At 46.8% G+C, this 22701-nt stretch overlaps 7 protein-coding genes across 7 annotated transcripts; 2 read left to right on the forward strand and 5 right to left on the reverse strand.

Moving 5' to 3' along the window:
- Positions 1–7137: 7137 nt before the first annotated feature.
- Positions 7138–8370, forward strand: N7518_005038 (uncharacterized protein; the record flags this gene model as incomplete). The annotated part of the gene is made up of 1 exon (XM_057185965.1): positions 7138–8370. The coding sequence occupies one exon, from the start codon at positions 7138–7140 to the stop codon at positions 8368–8370; it is 1233 nt and encodes a 410-aa protein (XP_057042735.1).
- Positions 8371–8815: 445 nt separating this feature from the next.
- On the reverse strand, positions 8816–11092 carry N7518_005039 (SNARE-binding exocyst subunit SEC6; the record flags this gene model as incomplete). Its single annotated transcript, XM_057185966.1, has 1 exon — positions 8816–11092. The coding sequence occupies one exon, from the start codon at positions 11090–11092 to the stop codon at positions 8816–8818; it is 2277 nt and encodes a 758-aa protein (XP_057042736.1).
- Positions 11093–11604: 512 nt separating this feature from the next.
- N7518_005040 (mitochondrial 54S ribosomal protein uL30m) lies at positions 11605–11889 on the forward strand (the record flags this gene model as incomplete). Its single annotated transcript, XM_057185967.1, has 1 exon — positions 11605–11889. The coding sequence occupies one exon, from the start codon at positions 11605–11607 to the stop codon at positions 11887–11889; it is 285 nt and encodes a 94-aa protein (XP_057042737.1).
- A 493-nt stretch (positions 11890–12382) lies between these two features.
- Positions 12383–14314, reverse strand: N7518_005041 (sphinganine-1-phosphate aldolase DPL1; the record flags this gene model as incomplete). Its single annotated transcript, XM_057185968.1, has 4 exons — positions 12383–13394; positions 13452–13585; positions 13653–14130; positions 14220–14314. 4 exons carry the CDS (start codon positions 14312–14314, stop codon positions 12383–12385), a joined length of 1719 nt encoding a protein of 572 aa, XP_057042738.1.
- A 604-nt stretch (positions 14315–14918) lies between these two features.
- hcsA (homocitrate synthase) lies at positions 14919–16556 on the reverse strand (the record flags this gene model as incomplete). The annotated part of the gene is made up of 6 exons (XM_057185969.1): positions 14919–15632; positions 15656–15881; positions 15935–16002; positions 16059–16139; positions 16205–16437; positions 16490–16556. The coding sequence occupies 6 exons, from the start codon at positions 16554–16556 to the stop codon at positions 14919–14921; spliced, it is 1389 nt and encodes a 462-aa protein (XP_057042739.1).
- Positions 16557–17810: 1254 nt separating this feature from the next.
- On the reverse strand, positions 17811–18688 carry N7518_005043 (uncharacterized protein; the record flags this gene model as incomplete). The annotated part of the gene is made up of 3 exons (XM_057185970.1): positions 17811–17948; positions 18003–18422; positions 18470–18688. The coding sequence occupies 3 exons, from the start codon at positions 18686–18688 to the stop codon at positions 17811–17813; spliced, it is 777 nt and encodes a 258-aa protein (XP_057042740.1).
- A 3586-nt stretch (positions 18689–22274) lies between these two features.
- N7518_005044 (uncharacterized protein) lies at positions 22275–22589 on the reverse strand (the record flags this gene model as incomplete). Its single annotated transcript, XM_057185971.1, has 1 exon — positions 22275–22589. One exon carries the CDS (start codon positions 22587–22589, stop codon positions 22275–22277), a length of 315 nt encoding a protein of 104 aa, XP_057042741.1.
- Positions 22590–22701: the final 112 nt, after the last annotated feature.

A 22701-nucleotide genomic window follows, 5' to 3' on the forward strand; every position in this document is an offset into this window, starting at 1 on the left:
TAGTAACTATAGTAGTATATATTATTAATTAACTAGCTTACTTAGAGAGTAAAGCCCTAATACTTACTTAGAGAAAAGTAATAAACCTATAAGGAGACTAAGAGGTAATAAACCTATCGTTTCTCTAAGTATAGTACTCTAAGGTATATATTTATAAACTAAAAGAAACTTAAATATAAGGAATAAAGATAGATCCTAGAGTATAGATTAGATACCTTATAGGATATAAAGGAGATAATAGGTACTATTACTATATCTATAATCCTAAAATAAAGAAAGTTTTAACTTATAGAGATATTATTTTTTAGGAAATAAGAATTCCTAGGATATATAATAGAACTAATAAAATTAAAATAAGAGAAGAGATTATTAATAGCCCTCTAGTAAAGAAAATATAGTTTATAATTAGAGAACTATTCTTTAAAAATATAAGAGTAGTAATAGAAGTACTATCGAAAAATTTCTAAAAACTTTACCTTAGGATAATTATAGAGTATACTAGCCTAGGGGAAGAGTATTAATAAGACTCTGAGATAAACTCTATAAATATAGAGGATATTAAACTATTCTATAATATCGATAAGGAAGTTCTATAGGAAGAATTACTTAAGGATAGAGTATAAGTACTTATATAGAGAGTACTAGAGATACTAGCTTAACCTACTTAATAGATATTACCTCTATAATCTAGAATTATTTATAAAGAACTAGTAATATACCTACCTCTTCTAGGAATATTCGAAGAACTAAACTTACCGTCTCCTATACTAATACTATCGAGATAACTAGAAATAAGATAGGTTAATATAAACCCTGTATACCTCGACCTACTATAACCGTTATACCGATCCGAAAGATCTATAAAAGGTCACCTACCTAAATACTATAATAATATAAAATAGGGAAAGTACAGAGCACGCGACTAGAGCGGAGAAGGAGGATCATAATGCGCTATAAATAGAGATGAGGAGACAGGACTAGTACCTAAGGATTATTGGATGAATTCACCTTTTAGGGTGGGTTTCGCTTTATCATCTACTGAAAAAGGACCAGAGCAAGGAACAGTTACCCTACCTCTAATGGGATCATCAAACTCGAACTCATCGCAAGTGTACAAAACATCGCAGATGCCCTAACAAAGCCACTGGCGCAGGAACTTTTTGAGCCAATGAGGAAGAAGATGATGGCCAAGACACCTAACAAGGAAACCTGATAGGGTAAAAGTTGGACGAAATAACTCAACATCGAAAAAAAAAAAAAAAAAAATCATTAATAACAGCAATGGCAGTTTTTACTGGACGATACGGTTTCTGCCCAATGAAAAAAAAAAAAAAAAAAAAACAATGAATAAACAGACGAGTGCATTCCTCGGGATTATGCCGGTGTGTTGGACATGGCGGTCACCTGACCGTCAGCCCGGTGCGGCAGGCACCAACCCCCATAACTAGATAGTTGGGCATTCTGCCCTTTAGGAATTGACAACTCTCTCCCTCTTCAATTGCATCACTATACTATAGTCACATCAAAATACTACAGTTGGAGATCACTTTTATAACCCAGAAATCGTAAGTAGGTAACTGCAATTGAATATATAAACTCGGCAGGGTGGGCCCTCCCTCTGTATATTATTTTTAAAGGCAAGGTCTTCCTTAAATCATAGTTCGAAGGCCTTCCTAGCGACTAGCGCTTTAAAGTTAGTCTAAATAGGTAGATATTAGATGAAATAGGCCTTCGTTAGCTATAAAAGCTCTTTATTCTAACTACTTCTTCTTATATAAAGGGAGTATATTGACTTTTAGTACTTAATGGCCATAGAAGCCATTTAACCCTAAAATTTAACGAGATTTGTAAGAAAAATAAGATTATACTAATTTATATACCACTACATTTATCTTACCTTTTATAACCCCTCGATATTGGTTATTTTATGGTAGTAAAATGGTTATATAGCCGGTTAGTTAAGATAAAAATGCGGACTAGGATCAACTATATTAATAAACTTAAGTTCCTAGAAGTATACCCCTCTATATAAATTAAAGCTTTGAAATTAGAGACAATTAAAAACAGCTTCTTAGCAGCTGGTTTAATACCTTTTTTACCTAATCGGGTACTTTTAAAACTCAATATTTATCTTCGAATACCAACCCCCCTCCTAGTAGGGGTAGCGATTTAAGCCGGAATTTCACCCTAAAAACCCCTTTTAATGGTAAAGATCTACATCGATAGGCTTCGTTAATCAAAGCTTTACTTCGTACCTAATCTCGAAGCCTAATAAGCCCTTCTAAGCGTACATTAGATTAACTTATCAAAGGCTGCTAGATTACAATGCATAGCGCTATTCTACTAGCAAAAGAAAACAAGGATTTACAGGATGAAAATGAGAATAAGAAGCAAAAGCGGGCCCGATCTAAAAGGTAGATACCCGCCGAAGAAGGCCTCTCCGTTTAGGAAGCTTCTGAAATGATTGCTAGGCTGGTGGAAGTATCAGAAACACCCCTACACCCCCTGGGCGGAAGCACTCAATCAGGGTTGGAACCACGACCACGGGCTGTACCAAGGTGTAGTGGGTGTTGGAAGACAGGACATAAGATCAATAGGTGTCCAGATAAATGATCCTTTTTAGTTTAATTAATTTAATGGCGTTCTGGTTGAAATATTTACCTTAGAAAACTATACTCTTGGGTAGGGTGGCGGCTCACTTACAGTGGCGGCTCGCTTACCGATTACGTTATCATCTGACTGCTTATTAAGCAAAGTAAGTGCTCACTGAGTAATCACCCTGTGCTGTTAAATACTCAGTGAGCAGGACCCTGAGCGCCCTCATAAAGCGGCGGCACCCCGATCGGGAAAATCGCGACCGCGGCCTAAAATCCGGTATATACACTGACATATCTATATACAAGTGGTCGGCTGCTTATCTGGCCTTAGCCTTCAACGACGTAGATTGGTAGGGATAACATTGGGTAGAGACATCTTGCTAACAAAATACTTCGATGTCTTTTCCAGTACATATCTCGTTCGGAAATATTGTCTTAATGGTCCCGTGAAAACCTGCGTCACTATGTAATAAGCACTGCATGTATGGGTTAACGTATTCCATCGATATCTTCGGCATCGGACGTGTGCCAGCCACCACTTGGTTAATGCGTCTATATGATCTGGGATTTAGGCTTCGTCGTGTCTCGCTTGCCCACAGGACAAGATAGAATCAGTTCTCCCATTGGGAAATACTTGATCCTTTAGACTGAGTCTTGGAATTCGTCGTCACATCTTCTCAACGAGGTCACCTGGGGCATGTTAACAGGGTGGTGCTTTCTCTATTTGAGAATCCTACTTTCCCTAAAACAGAAGGACCCCAGCTTCAGTCCCCAGTTTCTGGGTATAAATACCCTCTCCCCCCCATCTCTCCCATTTTTTCTTTTCTCCTACATCCATCTTTCTTCTATCTTCTCATCCACCTTCCATCCATCTTCTACTTTCCCCCTGGGGTTTGGACGTTTGTTCATCACTCAACTTCATAACCATCTTCTCTCCATCACCCTCTTTTCTTCTGCGTCTCTGCCACATCTTGCTGACCCCCAGATGTCTCCCCACCTGGACTATGTTGACTGGTGAGTTCCTCCTTATTATTTGTTCCTTCTTATTTGTTCCTTCCACATGTTCCTTCCACTTGTATGGCTTGTCATATCCGAGCGGTTTCGCGTCTCGCGTTGTTTATTTCTCTTCCCTCTTTCCCTTTTCTATCCATCTCTACCACTCCGTGATTTCCTGTCATCGGCTTGTGTGGTTCAATGACTTCATGGAATCTTGGCATCATGTATGCCTCCTAAATAACTCATCATTTATCTAATATCGACTCTGATTGATGTGTTATTTCTGCTCATGGGATGAACGACCTCATGGTGATCATGCTGCAGGTGAGAACTCCAGCGTTATATCAACCCCACGGTTCTTTGCTCGCAATGAGTGGAAGACCTCACCAGTCCATTGGCTGATGCAGGGAAATTTTTTCTTCTGCCTTTAGTGATTCATTCTGTCTTCTTTGACTTCCGTCATATTACCATAAGGCATTTATACTATCAGAATTTCTACCAGGTGAGAACTCCAGCGTTATATCAACCCCACGGTTCTTTACTCGCATCGAGTGGAAGACCTCACCAGTCCATTGGCTGATGCAGGGAAACTTTTTCTTCCTCTGCTTTTAGTTCGCCGCCTTCCACACTTCCACCCTTCCACTATGATTTACGCAATGTCGTTCGATCTTATACCAGGTGAGAACTCAAGCATCATCAACCTCACAGTTCTTTGCTCGCAATGAGTGGAAGACCTCACCAGTCCATTGGCTGATGCAGGGAAACTTTTTCTTCCTTTGCCTTTATAGATTACTGCATTTTTCGCCGCCTTTGCCGTATCCAATATGCCCACAGCCTGCACCATAGGCTACACAGCCTATGACACACCATCGCGGTCAACACCAAATATAAAGGCCAATCTTCCATCCGCAAACTCCACATTCAGGTGAGGTCTCCTAGCGGACACAAATGGAAAGGAGGTTGAACGCACCCGCACCAGCCTCCGTATATAGTCAGATAGAATTCTGCGATGGGATCTCACCAGCATTTGCTGACGCTTGTTGATTTTTTACCAGGCATCCCCATATCCGCGTCATTCACTCGGGCTTGCTTGTGACTCAATGCTCTTCACCGATATTCAGGTAAGGTCCCTGAGCGGACAACACATGGAAAGGAGGTTGAATACAAACGGGCAACCTTCAAAACCAAGCTCCTTAATTAGCTAGATAACGTTCTGCGGTGATGGGCCTTACCAGCTTTTGCTGATGCTTGTTGATTTTAAGGTCCATAACTTGAACTTGCTTACCACTCGGCGGCCTGTCAACACGACAATCTGATTTATCTTGATCAAGTAAGATTATAAACTGCACCTTCGAAGTCGTACAATTGGCTAACTACTACCATATCTGTTTTTGGTTGACTCTTCCAACTCATTCGGTGCTCGACCAGGCAAAAGCGTTGAGTCTTTCCGGCTTTATACGTGTCGTGCTGCTGGGCTACAATGCTCTGGTGGCGAATATTTCATATTATTATTTCAACTAGACGAAGACTACAGCCAGCAGCGGGAAAAAACAATAGCAGCAGTGTCTCCATTGCAATATACACGGCCAACATCACTCAGATCAGGATTTCAGTCGGCTATTCATCTGAGCAATGTCAATACAGGGCGACAAGGTAATTGGAAAACCCCTCTAGCTCAACGAGCGAATCGTGGAATATGGTGAATGGCCTACTGGCAACATTCAAGTTACAAAAGTGGAGATTCAATGTGAATAAATCGAAATTGAACATCATACAACAAATTGACTTGACTTTCAAGAACTAAGCCTATACCAAAAAAGCAGTTAGAGATACTCCTATTGACGGCAGCTTTGAGGAAGAGAGAAAGTAGCAATCCACTCTGTAGTCCACGGATTTCAAGTGAACAACAAAAAGCAACATAGAGCCCCTAATGGGTGATCTCGCACACGCTCTCAGCCATAGGGATAAATGATTCCACTTTCAGAAGATGCTCGCTGCCTTCATTCGTCCTATTTCAGTCAACTTCAATATCTACCTAGGTATCTGGGCACTGGATTGCTGTTTTCATAACTCCGGTTTTCATTTTCTCCCCTTGCCCCGACAACATTATCAGATCAACACCAATTAATGCCCCTTTCCCACCTGTGAACATTCTCAGCGAACAACATGGTACCGTGGAGTAAGAAGAAAGAAGACCAACGTGATAGTTAGGCCAATGGAATAGGCACTCCAGCAGATTGCATTCCCGTCAAATATCAGGTATCGTATAACCGACTAGGTCACGAACAGGACAACACTTTGTTCTATATCCCCACATATATAGAAAGGCTCTCCGTCGAGAGAATGGATGGAGCTTATAACACCCCCGCAGTATCGCCAACGAGCATTCTGCAGTTGACGAACCAAACGTAATTCCGAAACTGGTTTACGCCATAGGAGCTCAGTAACCCCTGTTTTACGCAGTCGAAGAAATGACTAGTAACACGTCAAGAGATATTTGCAAGTTATCGCAAGGCAAACTTGGTCCGTGACCCAGAGGAATGTAAAGAGGATTTCCACTATTTCTGGTGGAATCCTTTGGAAATTGTCGACTAGTGGGGGTTTCTGTTGGGTCTTCTGTTGATGGGTGGTTCGTCGATGTCGTTGGAATATGGATCTCATCTTTGTGAGTGGGCGTGTAGAATATAGCGAAATGGTGAGTGAAATGGAAAATGAAATTGACTTCAGTCTCTTTTACGTTGATAGGCGTCATCAACTGGAATAGTACCCATGGGTTTCTACCAGCTTAGGGCTATACCGCTGTTCATCCTCCTTCTCATTTCTCTCTATTCTCCTTTCTGTTACTTTCCCTTTTGTGACTGCTGAAACAATGGATTTAGCCGTCTTTCAGCACTACTTTGCCTTTATTAGCATCACAGTTTCGACTAGAGCCTACGAATGATGGCACTATGCGAATAAAGTAAGTCAACCATTACCTAGGATTAGCTGATCCCCAACGGATTGACCTTAGAAACGCTTCAAAGTCAAACCCCACGAAAGACAAATGTCAAGATGCAAAATTCAAGCCTCTTTGTCTCAAACGAGGCCTTAAGGGTGCACTTGTGATATTACCAAGGGCAAATACTGAAGAATATCAGACATCTCATCCATTTGATATCAAAGTTCCATTCCTTCGCTCCTCTTTCGTCACCACAGAAAATCATTTTTGATCAAAAATAAGAATTGCAGAGCATGACCAGCCATTAATTGCCGTTGTTTTTGACCAAATATGGAGAATTGTTACGTGCTAAGAGGAACTTTCATAGTGGGTACGATGCTGGAAGCATTGAATATCCTCCCTGTGTATCTCAGCGATGGCCAAGAGAGATATAAATTCTCACGTAGTTGACACAAGGTTGTGGGTCCTGGTCCGTGCGCATCCCTGCGTCTCAACCTGACTTCCGATCTCGGGACTTCCGACTTATCCAGAGACCATTTCGGCGACTGAACCGAGCGAACATTTGTTCTCATGCTGATATCACATCCGTGGAGATACAGGTGCATCATGACGGAGACCGCGGGTTTATCAAGACATCAACCCCGCAAACCACGTCCAGAAGAGCGGCAAAAGCGGCCGCAATTGACACATTTCCTGTGTCTCCCTCTGGTAAACACCAAGTCGCTGCTGCAGCTGGAATCATCGCTCGGGGCCTTCAAAACAGCCCATGTCGATGAATCTGGGCCAGCTTCTCAATCGTCCTCCAAGGGCCAAAGGGATACATCGCGCCTGAGTCTTCCCAGCACAGCTTTTCGTCCACTGGGCACACTTCACCTTACTCTTGGTGTGATGAGTCTCGCCAATAAAGAGAGACTCGATCAAGCTCTTACTTTTTTCAAATCCCTCGACCTGGCAGACCTAATGAACGAAGTGGAGCGAGCCTCCGCTCACTCACAACATAAAAACGCCCTTCACCAATCATCGCCCTTGACGGTTTCCCTCGAGTCATTACATGCTTTGCCTCAAGGCAAATCAGCAACCGTATTGCATGCTTCTCCAGTAGATCATACAGGCCGTTTGCATCCATTTTGCGTAAAGCTACGTGACAAATTCATCGAGGCTGGCTTCGTCCAAAGTGAGCCCGACAGAAGATCGGCAGGAAGACATAACCCCACCAATCGCTCCGTCCAAGACAGCCCTCAGGCCTCTGGGTCGGCTACCTTCTCTAGTGACGTATCTTTACACCAGCCAGAAACCCGGACTTCCTCTGGTCCCGCAGACGTGTGGGAAAGCCGGAACCCATTCATAAATGTAATAACACGAAAACCGAAACAGCGACCACTTCTTCTGCACGCGACTCTTGTCAATACCATTTACGTCCGCGGCCGGCAGGGTCAGAACAAGGGTGCGAAAGGAAACCATCCACCCAAACGTCTTACATTTGATGCCCGCAACCTGATCTCACAATATCGTAATTACTACCCTGATGACAATCCAATTATCCCACAACCAGCACGTACTGGATCTTCCGAAGACAAAAGTGACCCCTACCGTACGAAATCTTCACCAATCCCCGACAGAAACATCGTTTCCTCCGAGCATAAAAGCCATTCGGCCACTTCTCCCCCACTGTCGCGGGGCTCTCCTTTCATTTGGGCAAAGGAAATTCCTCTGGTTACTATCTGCATCTGTGAAATGGGCGCTAGGAAATTACATCCTGGTGTCAACGACCGCCATGGTTTGAATGAACGCCTCGGCGAGAAATATACGGTCGTTGCAGAACGGAATCTGAATTTATGACTGTCATCGCCACCCACATAACATCCTTATGCAAAGAATTATCAATTGGGATCATCCTTGTAAATAGAAATCCTGTCTTAGACCTATATGTGGAAAGAAAAAGACCAAACTGTTTAAGCTATTTGTTTTCCTTCTGTATTGCTAGTAATATTAATGAGTAGACTAGATAGATCCCAAGCCTGCTTGGGTTGCAGATAGTACATGTGGCTGGGGTTGCTCATCATGAAGTGAACTGGTTCGAGTGCAGCTCGGCGTCGGCTGAGCGACGGAGAGAGGCTCTATGACCTCTTCTTGAGGCATGTCTGCAAAGATCTGACGGGACACTGAAAGCCAGACAGCTAGTACAACAACCCTACTCAGCCGAGCGCGGTGAATTGCATATTGGGCTGAGATGAAACGAGAATATGAGTGCAGTTGAAAATCTACACGGTCAAGTACCAACAAATCATCTCAACCGACTCATGATGGTCTCCTGTCCCCGTTCAACAGACAACTCCGCGGCTTTAGCTTTGATGGCAGTGAGCATGCTGCGCTCGAAATCATCACGGGTACGCAGCACAGCCTCAACCCATGAAAGCTGCAGGTCCCAGTACTCAAGCTTGAATGCTTCATAAACCTCCACGAGCGCGGGGCCCTTTTCAGTGGCAAGGAGGCGAACAAGCCAATCAACTAGCCGCCACTTCTGCTTGATAGTACCCTCAAATGAGTCGGGGTAGTTCTCAAAGAACGCGAATACAGTGAGAACGTCGTCCTTGAACTTGTCTGTGAAGGGGTCGATGTGGCGGCGGAATTTAACACCCTTGTTCCGCACCGCAGAGAGGTAGCGCACCAGCAGCTCGTCCGAGAGTTCCTCGACCAGGATCTCGGCCAAAGATGGGTGCAGCACGGAGGCGTAGTCCGCCATGTAGTCTTCGAAGGTGGAAGTGATACGCTTCATGGCAAATTCGCCGTACCAGCGGGACGTGAAGAAGTCTGGCAGGACAGTGTCCAGATCGACCCAGAAGATCAGGCTCACGAACTGCGCCAGGCAGTGCGTGCTCAGATCAACATAGCCATCGCGCAGTGCATCCAGCTCGATGGTCGCTGTTGTGCCCATGTACTTGGGTGTGACCATGGGCTCGAAATCGGACTTGAACCGCGTCAGGTAGCCGAACTGGTTGTCCTCCTCGTTGTCGTCGATGCAGGAGATTTGATCGTTGGCTATTCCGATCAGCCAGTCTTGCAACAGCTGCACGCCTTCTTGGTCTGCGCCTTCTACTTGGTGCTTCGCACATTCCTCGTCCACGAGTGCCTGCCATGCAATTTGTCGGGCCTTCAAGGCCCGGAACATGGCATCAATGATACCTTCTACCAGGTCTGCGCGGTCCGATGCTCCTGATGCCATAACTTGTTCGTGGAGCATGCGCCACATGTCGGCCAGTGTCTTGGTGCGGAAGTGACCTTCTGCGTTGTTGTCTAGGGCATCTGAGGCACGCTCTACCAGAGACTTTTTGTCCGCGTTGAAAATGCGGTCCATCCATTCTTCGACGGCATTGATGATGACGGCCTGCCACTTTCGGACTAGTTCTGGCTCGCGGTCGTCGAGAATGTTGGGTTGGAGATCTGTTGGTGTCCAGCCCAGCTTCTTCATTTTCTTGTAGTACTTGTCGCTCCAGTGGATGATACTGAGTAAATTATCAGCCGGGAGCTCGGGGTCGTCGATCATGCTAAGCAAGAAGTCATGCATCATCTGATGATAGATATCGGTGTATGTTTTGAATATCTTCCATTTCTTCGGGACAAGGCTCTGCATGCCTTGCTTGACCGTGAATAGATCATTGAAGTACCACCGGAACTTCTTTTCCAGATTGTCTGGGTCTCCAAGAAAGTTTTCGAGGGTCTCTTTGAATTGGCTTTGGGCGTAAAGCTCGATAGCCTGGATGAATTTGTCCTTGTAGCCCCGCACAGTCTTGGGGCCAATGTTCATGGACTTGAAACGACTTGCGAGGTCCTTGTGGTCTTTCTGGGCCTCTTGCAACGCTCGAACTGTATCATCATTTTTCTCCTCGTTCAAGACAACAACAGCAAGTCGCACGACCATACTCTTGTTGTCTGCCTGCACCAATGGAATGAGGTTCATGCAAGCCGTGCCAAGGTGATCATCGAACCACTCAATAACAGAATCCAACCCCTCAAAGTACTCTGTCAGAGTCTCTTCGGAGCTCTGATCCTCCGCCTTGCGAATCTGATCCATAGCCTCATCACGGAAATCCCTTAACCGTGATATCTGCATATGAGCCCGCAGAATATTAGGCTGATTCTCCATATCGTCATCATCCTCTCTGAGCAAATCCTCCACTTCCTGGATATCCGCGCCGAAATTCTCCAGTCCTCGTTTCATCATGAGCGTAGCATCGAAATGTCTTTGAATCCGCGCAAGTTGGTCAATCTGCGCAAAGTCCTCCACGCTATGCTGCGACTCGGCGCATAGCTTGTCGATGCCTTGTAGCTCGTCTTTTGTCTTCGAGACTTGTCGCTGGCCCTCAGTCAAAGCACCAATGCTGCGTTGTACGGCCTCCAGCTGGTCTCGCAGACCTTCACGCAACCGGGAATCAACTGCCGTCTTCTTCCGCAGGTATTCCGCTTTAAGCCCGCTGATCTTGTCTAGATCCTCCGGGTGCCGTAGGAGGTCTTCGAGTCGCGGCAGAGCGACCGTGGCATCAATGTTACTGGCTTGCGTCATAGCCACGGTATCAAGTATATGGTGGTGTCGTTGTTCCGGGTTGCTCGAAGCTAGGTCGAGGGGTGAGGTGTCAACAATGCGGGCATGGGGCTTTGCTTGCGAGAAGGTAGCACGCAGCAGTGCACTATGATATAAATCCAGGTACTATCACGCCGGAAAGAGCGCAGCCCATAGTCTCTCGTTTCAAAATATGAAATACTATATCAGCTATCACAGGCCGGTAGTCGTCGCTGCTGTCATCGGATTCTGGCATAATAGGCACGTGACTTACCGCCTTAGAATTGGATTTGCGGGATCGCGGCCATCTCCATGTCGGCAACATTTCTTCGCCAGATCACAGGGTCGATTGCGCAGCAGATATCGGCTGCAAATTCTCATCCAAGACTCCGGTATCATACTAGATCCACTTCATTCCGTTCCACCTATTCCGAATCTGATTCCACGACTCCGGACAACCAAACCAACCTATCGAAAGCACAAACATCAGATCCTCTTGATCTCCACAATCCAACATGTCCTACTTCCGTATCACCCTCATGCGCTCCGCAATTGGACTCCCGCGCCGCTCAACAGATGTCCTCAAGGCGCTTGGCTTGAAAAAGCGTATGGCAACAGTCTTCCACAGCGTCTCGCCCTCCGTCGCGGGTCAAATCATGAAAGTCAAGGAACTTGTCCATGTCGAGGAATGCCAGTACCGCCTCACGAAGCAGGAGGTGCATCTCGAGCGCAAGCCTGATCCTGGATATTATACCGAAAAGAGCTGCTCTGAGCAGCGGAAGGAGCTCGGTGGTCAGTGATTGTTTTCATGAGCTTCGTGTGGAATGGGCTGCTTTTCAGACTGGGATTTTCACCGGTCTTGAAGATTGCGATGGAAGATCCGACTCTTTTGAAATCCCTTTCGCTCTGGCGCATGATTGATCGATCACGTCCTCTTTTTTTGCTGTTTTGGCTTTGCTTGCATGGAGCGGGTTGCTTTTTTGTTCGTTTCTTTTGTTCATGTACTCTACGTCCACATCTATTGGGCGAATGTTATATCTGCTAGGCATCCGACCGCCTAAAACATTTACACTTCGTAAGTTAATCTACTACGAGGAGATTATTGTATTATATGCATAGTGGAATCCAACACTTCAAACAAATATGTGCAATTTGAAAGGACCTGGATAATGATAACGCCACTGCACCAGTAGTTTAGGTAAGGACAGCTAGGGGAAACCAAGATTATACACTGGGAACAGTCCGGATAGGCTGAGCGAAGAAAATACGAACAAGGAAAACCGAGTTGTTCACCTAGGCTTTGTACAGGGTGTCCAAGAAGCCTTCTGCCAGACGGCTGACGATACTCTTATCAGGAATGCTGCCAGCGACACCGTATAGAGCAGAGGTATCACCACGATTGAGGATATATGATTTGCCCTCGCGCTTGCGCTGCTCGGCCTTCTCAAGTTCCTTGCCAATGACTTCACGCAGATCAGCAATGAGCTGGTCGACAGCCTTGGCAGTTGGAATAGTGAAGGCACAGTGAATAGCCGGGGGAGATTGCAGAGCGTTGAGATGCCAGCCTTTAGCAGACAGGTCATCGGCGATGTCGTAAATGTCAATGGCACCGTTCTTGCTGCGGAAGGCGACCACACTGACGATGGGGTCACCGAGGATCTCCATGTGCAGTGAGATGGTTGGATCGGTCCGAACGGCCGTCTCGAACTTCCGTGCCGCGTTGATGATATCGGTGCAGCTGTTGATGTATCCGTTCTCGCCGACGCTCATCAGACTGGCCCAACAACCGGCGATCAGAGCGCCAGGGCGGGAGCCCGCCACGGAGGGAGAAGCATAAACACCGCCGGACCAATCGGGGTAGATGAAGTACTGGTTGTTTCGGTATGATTTGTTGCGGTAGATCAAGACCGAGTTGCCCTTGGGCGCGAACCCGTACTTGTGGGTGTCAACACTGATGCTAGTCACACCTGGTTGGCGGAAGTCAAAGCCACCTTCTTCCTCGTAGGGCGAGGGGAATCCGGCCTTCTTGAGGTATGCAACGACGAAAGATCCCAAGCAGCAGTCAACGTGGAGAGGGATCTTGTACTTGGTAGCCAGACGCGATAGAGCTGGGATATCATCGACAATGCCGTGGGGGAAGTTAGGTGCCGATCCGACAAGAAGGACGGTATTGGGATTGATTAAACGGCGAACAGCATGCACGTCGACCTTGAACTCGGGCTCCGGGCAAGGGACTCGGTGCAGCTTGATCTTGAAGTAGTTGCATGCCTTGATAAATGCCGCGTGTGCTGTATCGGGAATAATCCTACGATGATCGATCAGTCCTGCTGGTCAATGGTATAGTATCCCCATGCCAACTTACATCTCGGGCTCAGTAACACCGCGCTCCAAAAAAGCCTTTTGCCGGGCGGCCAAGCAAGCCATAAGAATAGACTCCGTGCCACCGCTAGTGGTTACACCGGCACCATCCAAGGGGGCATTGAAGAGAGCAAGAACCTAGAGCAGACATCAGCCGAAAGGCTCCACCAAATACCGTACTCTCGATATAGAATGTCATGCATACCATAGCAACCACCTCAGCCTCCATCTTCCGAACACCAGGGAAAACATCCGGATGAATCGGATTCGCGACACCGAACTGCCCGAATGCTTCAGCCTGGAGTTTCAACAGCTCCGCGCCTCCATGATAAACGGCACCGCTAACGCGACCATCTTCCCAGCGTGTATGTTCAAGCCCAGCCAACTTATCAAGTTCAGCGCGGACCTGCTCTGGCGACCAACCCTCCTTGGGCAGGGTAAGATACCGTGTGACATCCGGCCCAGAGTTTACCAGTTTCGACTCGAGTTTCGTGATAGCAGTGCTCACTTGCTTGTCGACCTGCCCGCTGACACCAGGGACACGCAGGAAGAGGCCATAGCAGAACAGGCGGAGCGAGATGTAGATGTTGCGGATGCTGCCGAAGATGCCGTAGCCGCGGATGGAGTAGAAGGTCTTGCGCGTATACCGAAGGATGAACAGGATAAATACGATGTTGCGAATACTGGGTCGAGAGCAAAATGTGTCAGTGGTGATTGCGTTTATGTCTTTCGTTCCTTGATTCCGCGGGGAACGGGGGATTATTCAACTTACAGGTCGATATTCAAGGCAGAGAGGTGCGCGCTGGACACCCGGCCGTAGCCGACCAGCTTGTTCTGCAGAGCGACTGGCAGCATAGAAGAGCTCATTGTTCCCCTATGAATAGTCCTGCAATAATGATGGGTGGGAGTGGCGATAGGGAGGTTCCGAATAGTACGTTAGTACGTTTTAACTGGTTGAGTCTAGCGGGCCTCGGCTGCCACATGAAGTAGGCACTCAACATTTTGCATACAATGACGAGACATTTGGATATTATAGAGGTTGAGTATTGATAGACATGAAATTATAGCTATTCACTCGGTATTATAATAATATCTTTATATCTTTACAAGTTAGAGTGACCCTTCACATCAAGTCCTGGTCTTTCTCCACTGACGTAATTTGAACTAGTACGGAGTACGATGTAACTAACTAAATGCAAACAGTCTCAAGTTCGGAATAAGTTACTGCCTCTTCTGCGCTAAATGTACAAAGAAAGGAGAACTCTCTCCTCCTAACACAAATGTGTTTTTGGGTCCCCCAAAAGAAAAGAAAGAAGAAAAAAACAGCAAGACTTTTCAGACCCTTATATGGAAAAAATGTCAAAACAAATGAAAAAGCATCAAATCATCAGGTATCCCGCCACGCCCGAATTTTGCCCAGGCCACTGTCAGGTGGCATGATACAATATATGTATTGGTCAAAGGAAATCGCCTATACCGCAAGACCGGCAGCCTGAGCCGCAAGGAGCTCCTTCTCCTTGGCGGCGAATGCGGCCTGCTCCTCGGCGCTCAGGTCAAGAAGGGGCTTGTTCTCGCCGGACTTCAAGTTACGGTGGTAGGCGCGGATAATGCTGTCGGCATCATCGACGGCAATAGGACGGATATCAGCCATAGCCTTAATCTTGGCAGTGCACTCCTTGTATTGAGCGTCAGTCATCTCAAGCTTGAGCTGCTGGGCACGCGACTTGATGGCGTTCCATCCGGTCAAACGGGAGGCGAAGTGGACGTAGCGGGTCATGCCGAAGTCGGCAGGGTTGATAATCTCGTAGGTGCTGGGGTTGTTGAGGATAGCCTTGGCGTGGATACCAGCCTTGTGGGTGAAGGCGCAGAAACCGGTGATGTAGTTGTTGAAAGGAATGTTGACCTCAACGGCCTCGGCGACGAGGTCCTCAATCTCCTTGAGCTTCTCAAGCTTGTACTTGCCCTTGACGTAGTCGCGGTCGGCGACCATCATGCGGGCCATCAGGCCACCGAGAGGGGTGATACCGTTACGCTCGCCGATACCGAGAACCGAGGTATCAATGTGAGTGGCACCGGCCTCGAGGGCACAGAAGGCATTGGCAATGGCACAGCCAGTGTCATTGTGGAAGTGAGTCTCGATGTCACAGCCAACAACACCGCGCAGAACACGGACGAGCTCGTAAACCTGGCGGGGGAAGCGCAGCCAACGGTGTCGGCAATACCAACACGGTTCACACCAACCTTGTCCACGGCGGAGTAGATTGACAGAAGGTCAACCAGGTCGGAACGGAAAGAGTCCTCACTGGAGAAGCGGATCTCAATGCCCTTAGACTTGACGAACTCGATAACTTCAATGGCGGCGTTCTTGATGTAGGTCATGTCCTTGCCGTGAGAGTGCTCACGGAGGTAAGAGGAAGTACCGATAACAACATCACTACGGAAAGTCAGTTCGGAGTCACCAAAATAGGACAAGATGACACAACTCACACTCCATCAACACCGGTCTCAACAGCAATACGGGCATCGTCCATGTGGCAGCGAATGTGAGTGAGAATCTGAAGATGTCATTAGATACCAATAGTCACGAGACCAGAGCAGAACCCTAACATACCTTAGCCTTCAGGCCAAGCTTGCAAATGGCCTCGCAATCCGCACGGGACTGCTCAGAAGCGCAGGGACTTGTGAGTTCAATCTATAAAGCGATTTTCGTTAACCTCAGTTCAGGGATATAAAGTCTTCGTCTGTCCCGCGACTCACGTAGTCCACACCGAAGTCATCGAGAGCCTTGGCAATCTCGATCTTCTTGGCGGTATCGAAGAAGGCGTTGGCGAACTGCTCTCCCTCACGCAAAGTAGACTCAATAATCTTGAAGCGTGAGACATTGCTAAGGAAATCGGTGACGCCAGCGTCGTGACCGTAGGGGTTGCGGGATGAGGAGGGGTGTGGGTTTTGGCGAGTCTCAATGCCAACAAAACCAGTGTGATCGCCATCTAAATAGAGGTCAGTGGGCAATTCTGGTATATTAGCTTTCAATTGGCATACCAGGAGCAATGACGCCAGGAGCACCATTGTCTTGCCCATTGGGCTCGGAGTCGGCACCAGTACACATGGTGCAGATGGTGGGAGTTGAGTATGTAGGGTCGAGACTGGAAAATATGAAGCCGGGAGGTTCGGGATAATTGAGTAATTTAGAATGAAGATTGAGATAGAAAAATTGAGCGGTATTTAAGATCTTTGTAGTAAGAAATCTTAGAAAAAAGGGAATGAAGAGTCATAAATTCATAGCGCCGAAGTGGTGGGCGGTGAATCTGCGTAATGGGGGGCACCCCCCTCGCTCTCGGGCGGCAAAAAAGAAAATTTTGATTGTGGAGAGGTGGGGGAAGTACATTTTGGAGGAGTATGATAGGATCAGACGGCCTAGCATGGTCTACGACCTGGTATGTACGATATATTGCACTATGACTCAACTGTCTATCACTTCCAATTCCTCGCTTCACCGAAATCTGTGATTGAAACAGTATGTGGGATGCAGTTTACTTCAATGCCTCTGTGAGGGCCTGATGCTACAAGGAGGGATTACTAAGCATGACTAAGCAGGGTGGTTAACTATCTTACATAGCCATTCCATACGACCGACAGCTGGTCGAATGTTAGAATGGGACCGCTAATTTTTAGCGCCTCTTGGCCCAGAGGAACATGTATTAATCCGAATTCCGAGAGCTCGGCGAATGTCAGATATCAGCGAATGTCGGGATTCTTTTAGGGGTTATAATACCCTAGTACAGAAGAAGATAGGATTTAGTGGTAAAGATAATACTGTAAATAATGATCACGGGGTCTTCATGAACGTCTATTATAAGCTATGAAGACATCCTAGTGTAAAGAGAGATCTCGACATTCGCTAAGACCCCGCAAAACGACGACTATGTCAAGCAGAGGCAGCAGATGCGAAACGTGTCCGTGTTTCGTGAGAATAGAATGCTCCTTCTATCTTTCAAATTAGTTATCTCATTCTTGATACCCATATTGTCGTTATCATTTATAATTTTGGAGGTGACTTACGCTCCTTCTACATGTTCTTCGACATCACCGAATGATTATGCGTGCCTGGTTGAGGCCTTTTACGAATGATATATCATTATGAAATCATTGCAAACGTTCATTAAAATTCAGTACTAAGGCTGTCGTGTACAGACTAGGCTTTTTTGTGATGCCATGGATCATGTGAAAACGTGGATTCAACTATAAAGCTTCAGAGCTGATATTATGGACCGTCGTGTACTAAGAAAATATCGCAATAAGAACCGAACCGCTCGACATCGGCGAGGAGCGAAGTTGTCTACATGAGTTCCCAGGTATACTGCTAGATATACATTCCCTGCCTGCCGAACTCCTTCGAAAATTTTTGACGCGATTCTGCGGCTAACTCTAGGTATTTGTAACTCACTTGGCTGGTATTCGCTTCGGCGAGAGCATGTGCAATTGCTGCGATGTTCTTGATCTAGTCCATGCCAGTCAGCAAGCGAGAAGTGCACAGCAGCGCTCTGAAACCCACCTCTCTTCCGTTGAGATCTAAAGACTCCAATCGTCGGAGTTCGTGCTCCTCGATCATGGCAGGTCCTTGCACTGTACGTGCCCTAGTCAGAAAAGTGGACCAGAGACCCCTGCGAAAATCCCTGCTCAAGCCTTTATACTTAATGATCAAATGGATCCGACTGAGGATTGCATCGTCAAAATGAATACCCCGATTCGAAGTCAAGAAAAGGATTCCTTGGTAGTATTCCAGCTTTCGGAGAAAAACGGTCACCAGGCGGTTATGAGTATCGTGGTAAGATGTACGCTGCTCCATGAAGGCATCTGCCTTATCCAAGAGGAGCACAGCTTTGAAGTGTTTAGCAATCTTGAATATAGTTTCAAGTTGTTGCTCAAGCGCATTGGAATCTCCGTGGTCGACAATAAGCTCGCCTGCGGATATCTGAGGAAGTTAGCGAGGCCACATTCAGCGCTATAATTAGCTCGTACCGAGTAGAGAGGCAGCTTGAAATATTCCGAGGTTGCTTTAACCGTAAATGTCTTTCCGACGCCGGGTGGGCCACTAGGACGGGTTAGGACGGACGCGTCAATATAGTGCATAATCAATTTGCCGACATACTCCAGAAGGATGTTGAGTCCTTGACCTTTTCCGTCAATTACGTCGTCGAAGGGTACTGTCGGTATCAGACCCAAGCGGGTCTTTGCCATGGATAAGATGAGTGTCTTGTTCTCTGGCGGAAAAGAGGTGCGAAGACTCAATATGCCCCTCATCCCTATCCAGACATAGTATAAATGTGCACTCCATGAGGGTGATCAGGGCTGCTTGCGTTACAGGTGCATCGACATCCGCGAGTCCAAATTGGCTCAGCAAAGAACCAAGCAGTGTCCACAGCGGTGAAATCTTTTGGCCACTGGTTTCAGGTCCAATTAGCTGCTGCCTCGTTCGAGTAGGTTAAACAATCACTCACATCACTTGGTTTCAGATTCATGTTAGCTCTGCCATAAGTGATCTCACAGAGGCCATTAAAATCATCTCCTAGGTATCGGCAAAGACCGAATGATTCGGTAGCTTTATGCTCATAAAGCAGTTCCTTAAAGCGCTCTATAAAGCAGAGCTCATCTTTTCCAATGATAAATTCTTCTCCTTCAGAGTAGAAGAACTCCGTTGGCTTGAAATCACCCTCAGAGGAGACGGACCATATGGCAGGCTGGGGGGTTTTATTCCGGAGATATAACCCGCGCTCCAAGGTACAGATGTGCCATCGTAGTCCACGAGCATCTCGCCAGGCTCAAGATTAAAATGACAATGAAGCATAGCTAAGCCAAACTTGCGATCCATTCCTTGTTCCGTGAAGAAATTTTTGAATAATTCTTTCACCAGTCCATCGCCATTCAACTTGGTAAATTTAGCACATACAATCTCTAGGGAAGGGAGGCCCTGGAAATGCTCAATAGAGTATTTGCCAACAGTTATGGTAAAGAGTAGTATTGCTCCAGTAATAATGGATTTGATTTAAATACAACTCAAAATAATGTAGATTGCCCTGGAAAAAACACGTCTGATTTTGCGAGGACATAGCTGCTATTTATGTGAAATGCCTCGCACTGTATCGTATCCTCTCTCCGAGCTGTAGAACTTTCGGGTCCGCGTGGTCTCGGCGTGTAGTTGCCTGATGGCCAAACTCCAAATAATCCAAGAAGATGGTCAGTCTCCTTGCGGATCAAATAATCCGTATAGAGCCAATAGTGTTGTTCATCTGTCAGCTGTGGTAGAGATAGAAGGCGGCTGCATACAGGTTTAGACCACTTACAAATTCCCTCTATCTTTCCCTCCATCCTTCCCTCCATCCGCATATCGAGAGCCAATAGTCTTGTTCATCTGTCAGCTGTGGTGGGGATAGAAGGCGGCTGCATGCAGGTTTAGACCACTTAAAAAATCACCTTCATTTTCCCTCCATTTCCCTCCATCTCTCCCTCCATCTATCCCTCCATCTTTCCCTCCATCTCTCCTTCTATATTTTCCTCCAGTCAACTATCTAGTACTAGCTGAATATTCATCTTTCCAACTAAAGATAGCAGCTCTTTAGTTACACAACCCCGGAACGGAAAATATTTGCTACCACAGGTATTTAACTCGAATTTGATTTCTGTGGTTAAGCAGTGGGATGTTTCTCATATATTCGAAAGCATTCCTATATTAGCGCAATTTTCACTCTGGCCGAATTTTCATTATGACCTGCCTACCGTTCTCGCTTATCCTAAGATAGATACATTCTTGGTTTTCCTGGGACGATGAAGATGATTATTTGTAGAGTGGGACTGACCCATACGAATATTCAGAACAATTTCATGATACTGCTACTCTATACAGGCCGACTGAAGATGCCGAATATGAATCTAGTACCCAATCGGCACTATTAAGTGAAACTTCAAATGTGAAAGATAAGGAAGCTGGTATCTATTCTAGTGAATCCAAAATCATTTCTAGTGAACATTCTTCATTGATTCAACTAACAGTATACAAGCAATACTTGATAAAACACCACTATAACACAAACAATGAGATTCTTGTGCTTCCTCAAATACCTCCACATATTCACATATATACTAGAGGTGCGGTCGTTAACTGGAAGAAGGGAGCATCTCTTTCCACAACGGCAAACGTTTCTTCTAAAAAAACGGAGACCGAAAAAAGTGAAACTCCAGTCACCCGATTCAAAGCTGAAAGGGAGCTGGGACTCCAGGCTCATATAATCACATATCATTAAATGCTCCCCCATCTCCAGAAACCTGGTAAACTTTGGAATGTTCTCAAATCCGTAGATCTCAGTCAATGCATGATATATCATCCACCAATATGGGCTGGTGCGGAGTGTCCACCTCCTGTGATTCAAGCACCCCCACCAGCGGTCGGGCAGGAAGGGGCTGCCGCTCGGATTTGTGGAAACGAACTTTCGAATTTGAGGCCGTGAAGTTGGACTCGGAAGATTATTTTTTTATTTTTTAATTGCTTTTTTCTATTCTATTTTCTCAATACAGATGTACAGTATGGACTTCTTGAGTTTACGATGAAGAAGATTCACACGCACGATGCACTGCTTCCAGAACTTCATCAGCAGACTGACGGCATTTTTCCATGTCCTCCGCTAAGATGACCGCTGTTTCTTGAGTGTTGTGCTCCAGTATACCTGTATAGAGCCTCGGCTTCTTCCAGGGAACTTCTGACCGAATCGCTTGATCACTTCCGACCAGGCAAGGGATTCTTCCTCCCTAAGCTCCACCAAAAGGCGATTCTCTTCCGCGGACCAAGGTAGTCCTTTTCTTGAGGAACAGGTATGTTTTGCATGGAGTTGGATATCGACAGATATCGAGTGAATCTCGCAAAGGCTGTACTTTGTCTTGGAAAGGGTTCTACGGCCGGAAAGATTCCAATCGAAAGCTATCGACTGGCATATTGTTCGAGAAAAAAAGCAGCTGATCGAGTTCACGGGATATGGGGAATGAGGCCACTCGTAGATAGAGAAACCCAAACGGGGACTTCGGGGAGGGGGCAGGGGCAAGTGGGCAGTGGGAATGGGCAGGATGGGAGAACTTGGGATGGCTGCGTTGCAGTTTGTCATTCAGGTGGAATTGTAGCCTCTTTTATAGGACGCGAGGCGCGATCTGCTTTCTTCACCGCTCAGATGATACAGATCGGCTCCTGCAACCTATGCCGCTCCGTCCAAAAGTTGCGAGACCACGGTATTCTCGCATCCGCCAGGCTTGAAATACCATCAATCTCAACAATGGCCCCCAACCAATGATCTTTTCCACAGTCGTCGCCCGCTCTGTCCTCCAATCGCCAGACTGCGTGGTTGTGGGGTCTTACCCTAGCTTGACCAGGAGTTCACCTCACTGATGATACGGCATTTTCGCTTTTGGCTCGCATTACGGTTGCATGCTGCCAAGACTCATCGATTAGGCGAGGATGGACCGGAGAAGCCGACGATGACGACAACTACGGGGTCGAGACGGTTGGGAGCAAGCGGCCGAGAGGAGATCTGCGACGCCAAGGGCTATGCAATGTAACCTCTGATGGGGCTTCAAGGGGGCGGACGAAGTGGAGTACGAAGCGTCGAGGAGGGCACGAGGGCAACCCGGGGGACTTCGCAATAAGCTAAGTCGGCAGAGTCACAGAGCGCTTTTCATGGGAAGGCCCCGCTGGCAAAAGGTGACCGAGATTCGTAGCAAGATCCAAGGTAAATGAATTGGAGGAGAGAGAGACACGCAATCAGATGAGGGCGACCATGCGATGTCAAGCACACACAATACGGCGGAAGACTGAATCAGGACTCACGTCGGTTTTTCTTCCCTTGGGGCGGCCGGACAGCGCGGCAGCTCCGACGAAATGAAAGGGGCAGTGCATCAGGCTGAAGGACCATGCGCAGAAGCGGCGGGGCCGGCGAAGAAAGAGATCAGGAAGCCAGGCGGGGTGTCGTAGAGGATGAAGTGCGTCGACGAGTCGATGGGAGGGCGAGCGGTCCTTTATAGATGGATGGTCGGTGACGGGGGCGGTAAAAGCGGCCAGAGATGGCACTAAACCCGAAGCGGGTGCGGGGCGGGACGCCATTCCCGAACGGGCAGGGGGACGACAGTGGCGGGCAGGCGTTCTCCAAAGTCATAAAATACATATTCGGAGTTCGGACTCTTCCACGGGAGGTTAGGCGATATTTTCCATGGGA

The sequence above is a fragment of the Penicillium psychrosexuale genome (genome assembly GCF_028828465.1).
Source record: "Penicillium psychrosexuale strain IBT 29551 chromosome Unknown utg000003l, whole genome shotgun sequence".
Lineage (NCBI taxonomy): Eukaryota > Fungi > Ascomycota > Eurotiomycetes > Eurotiales > Aspergillaceae > Penicillium > Penicillium psychrosexuale.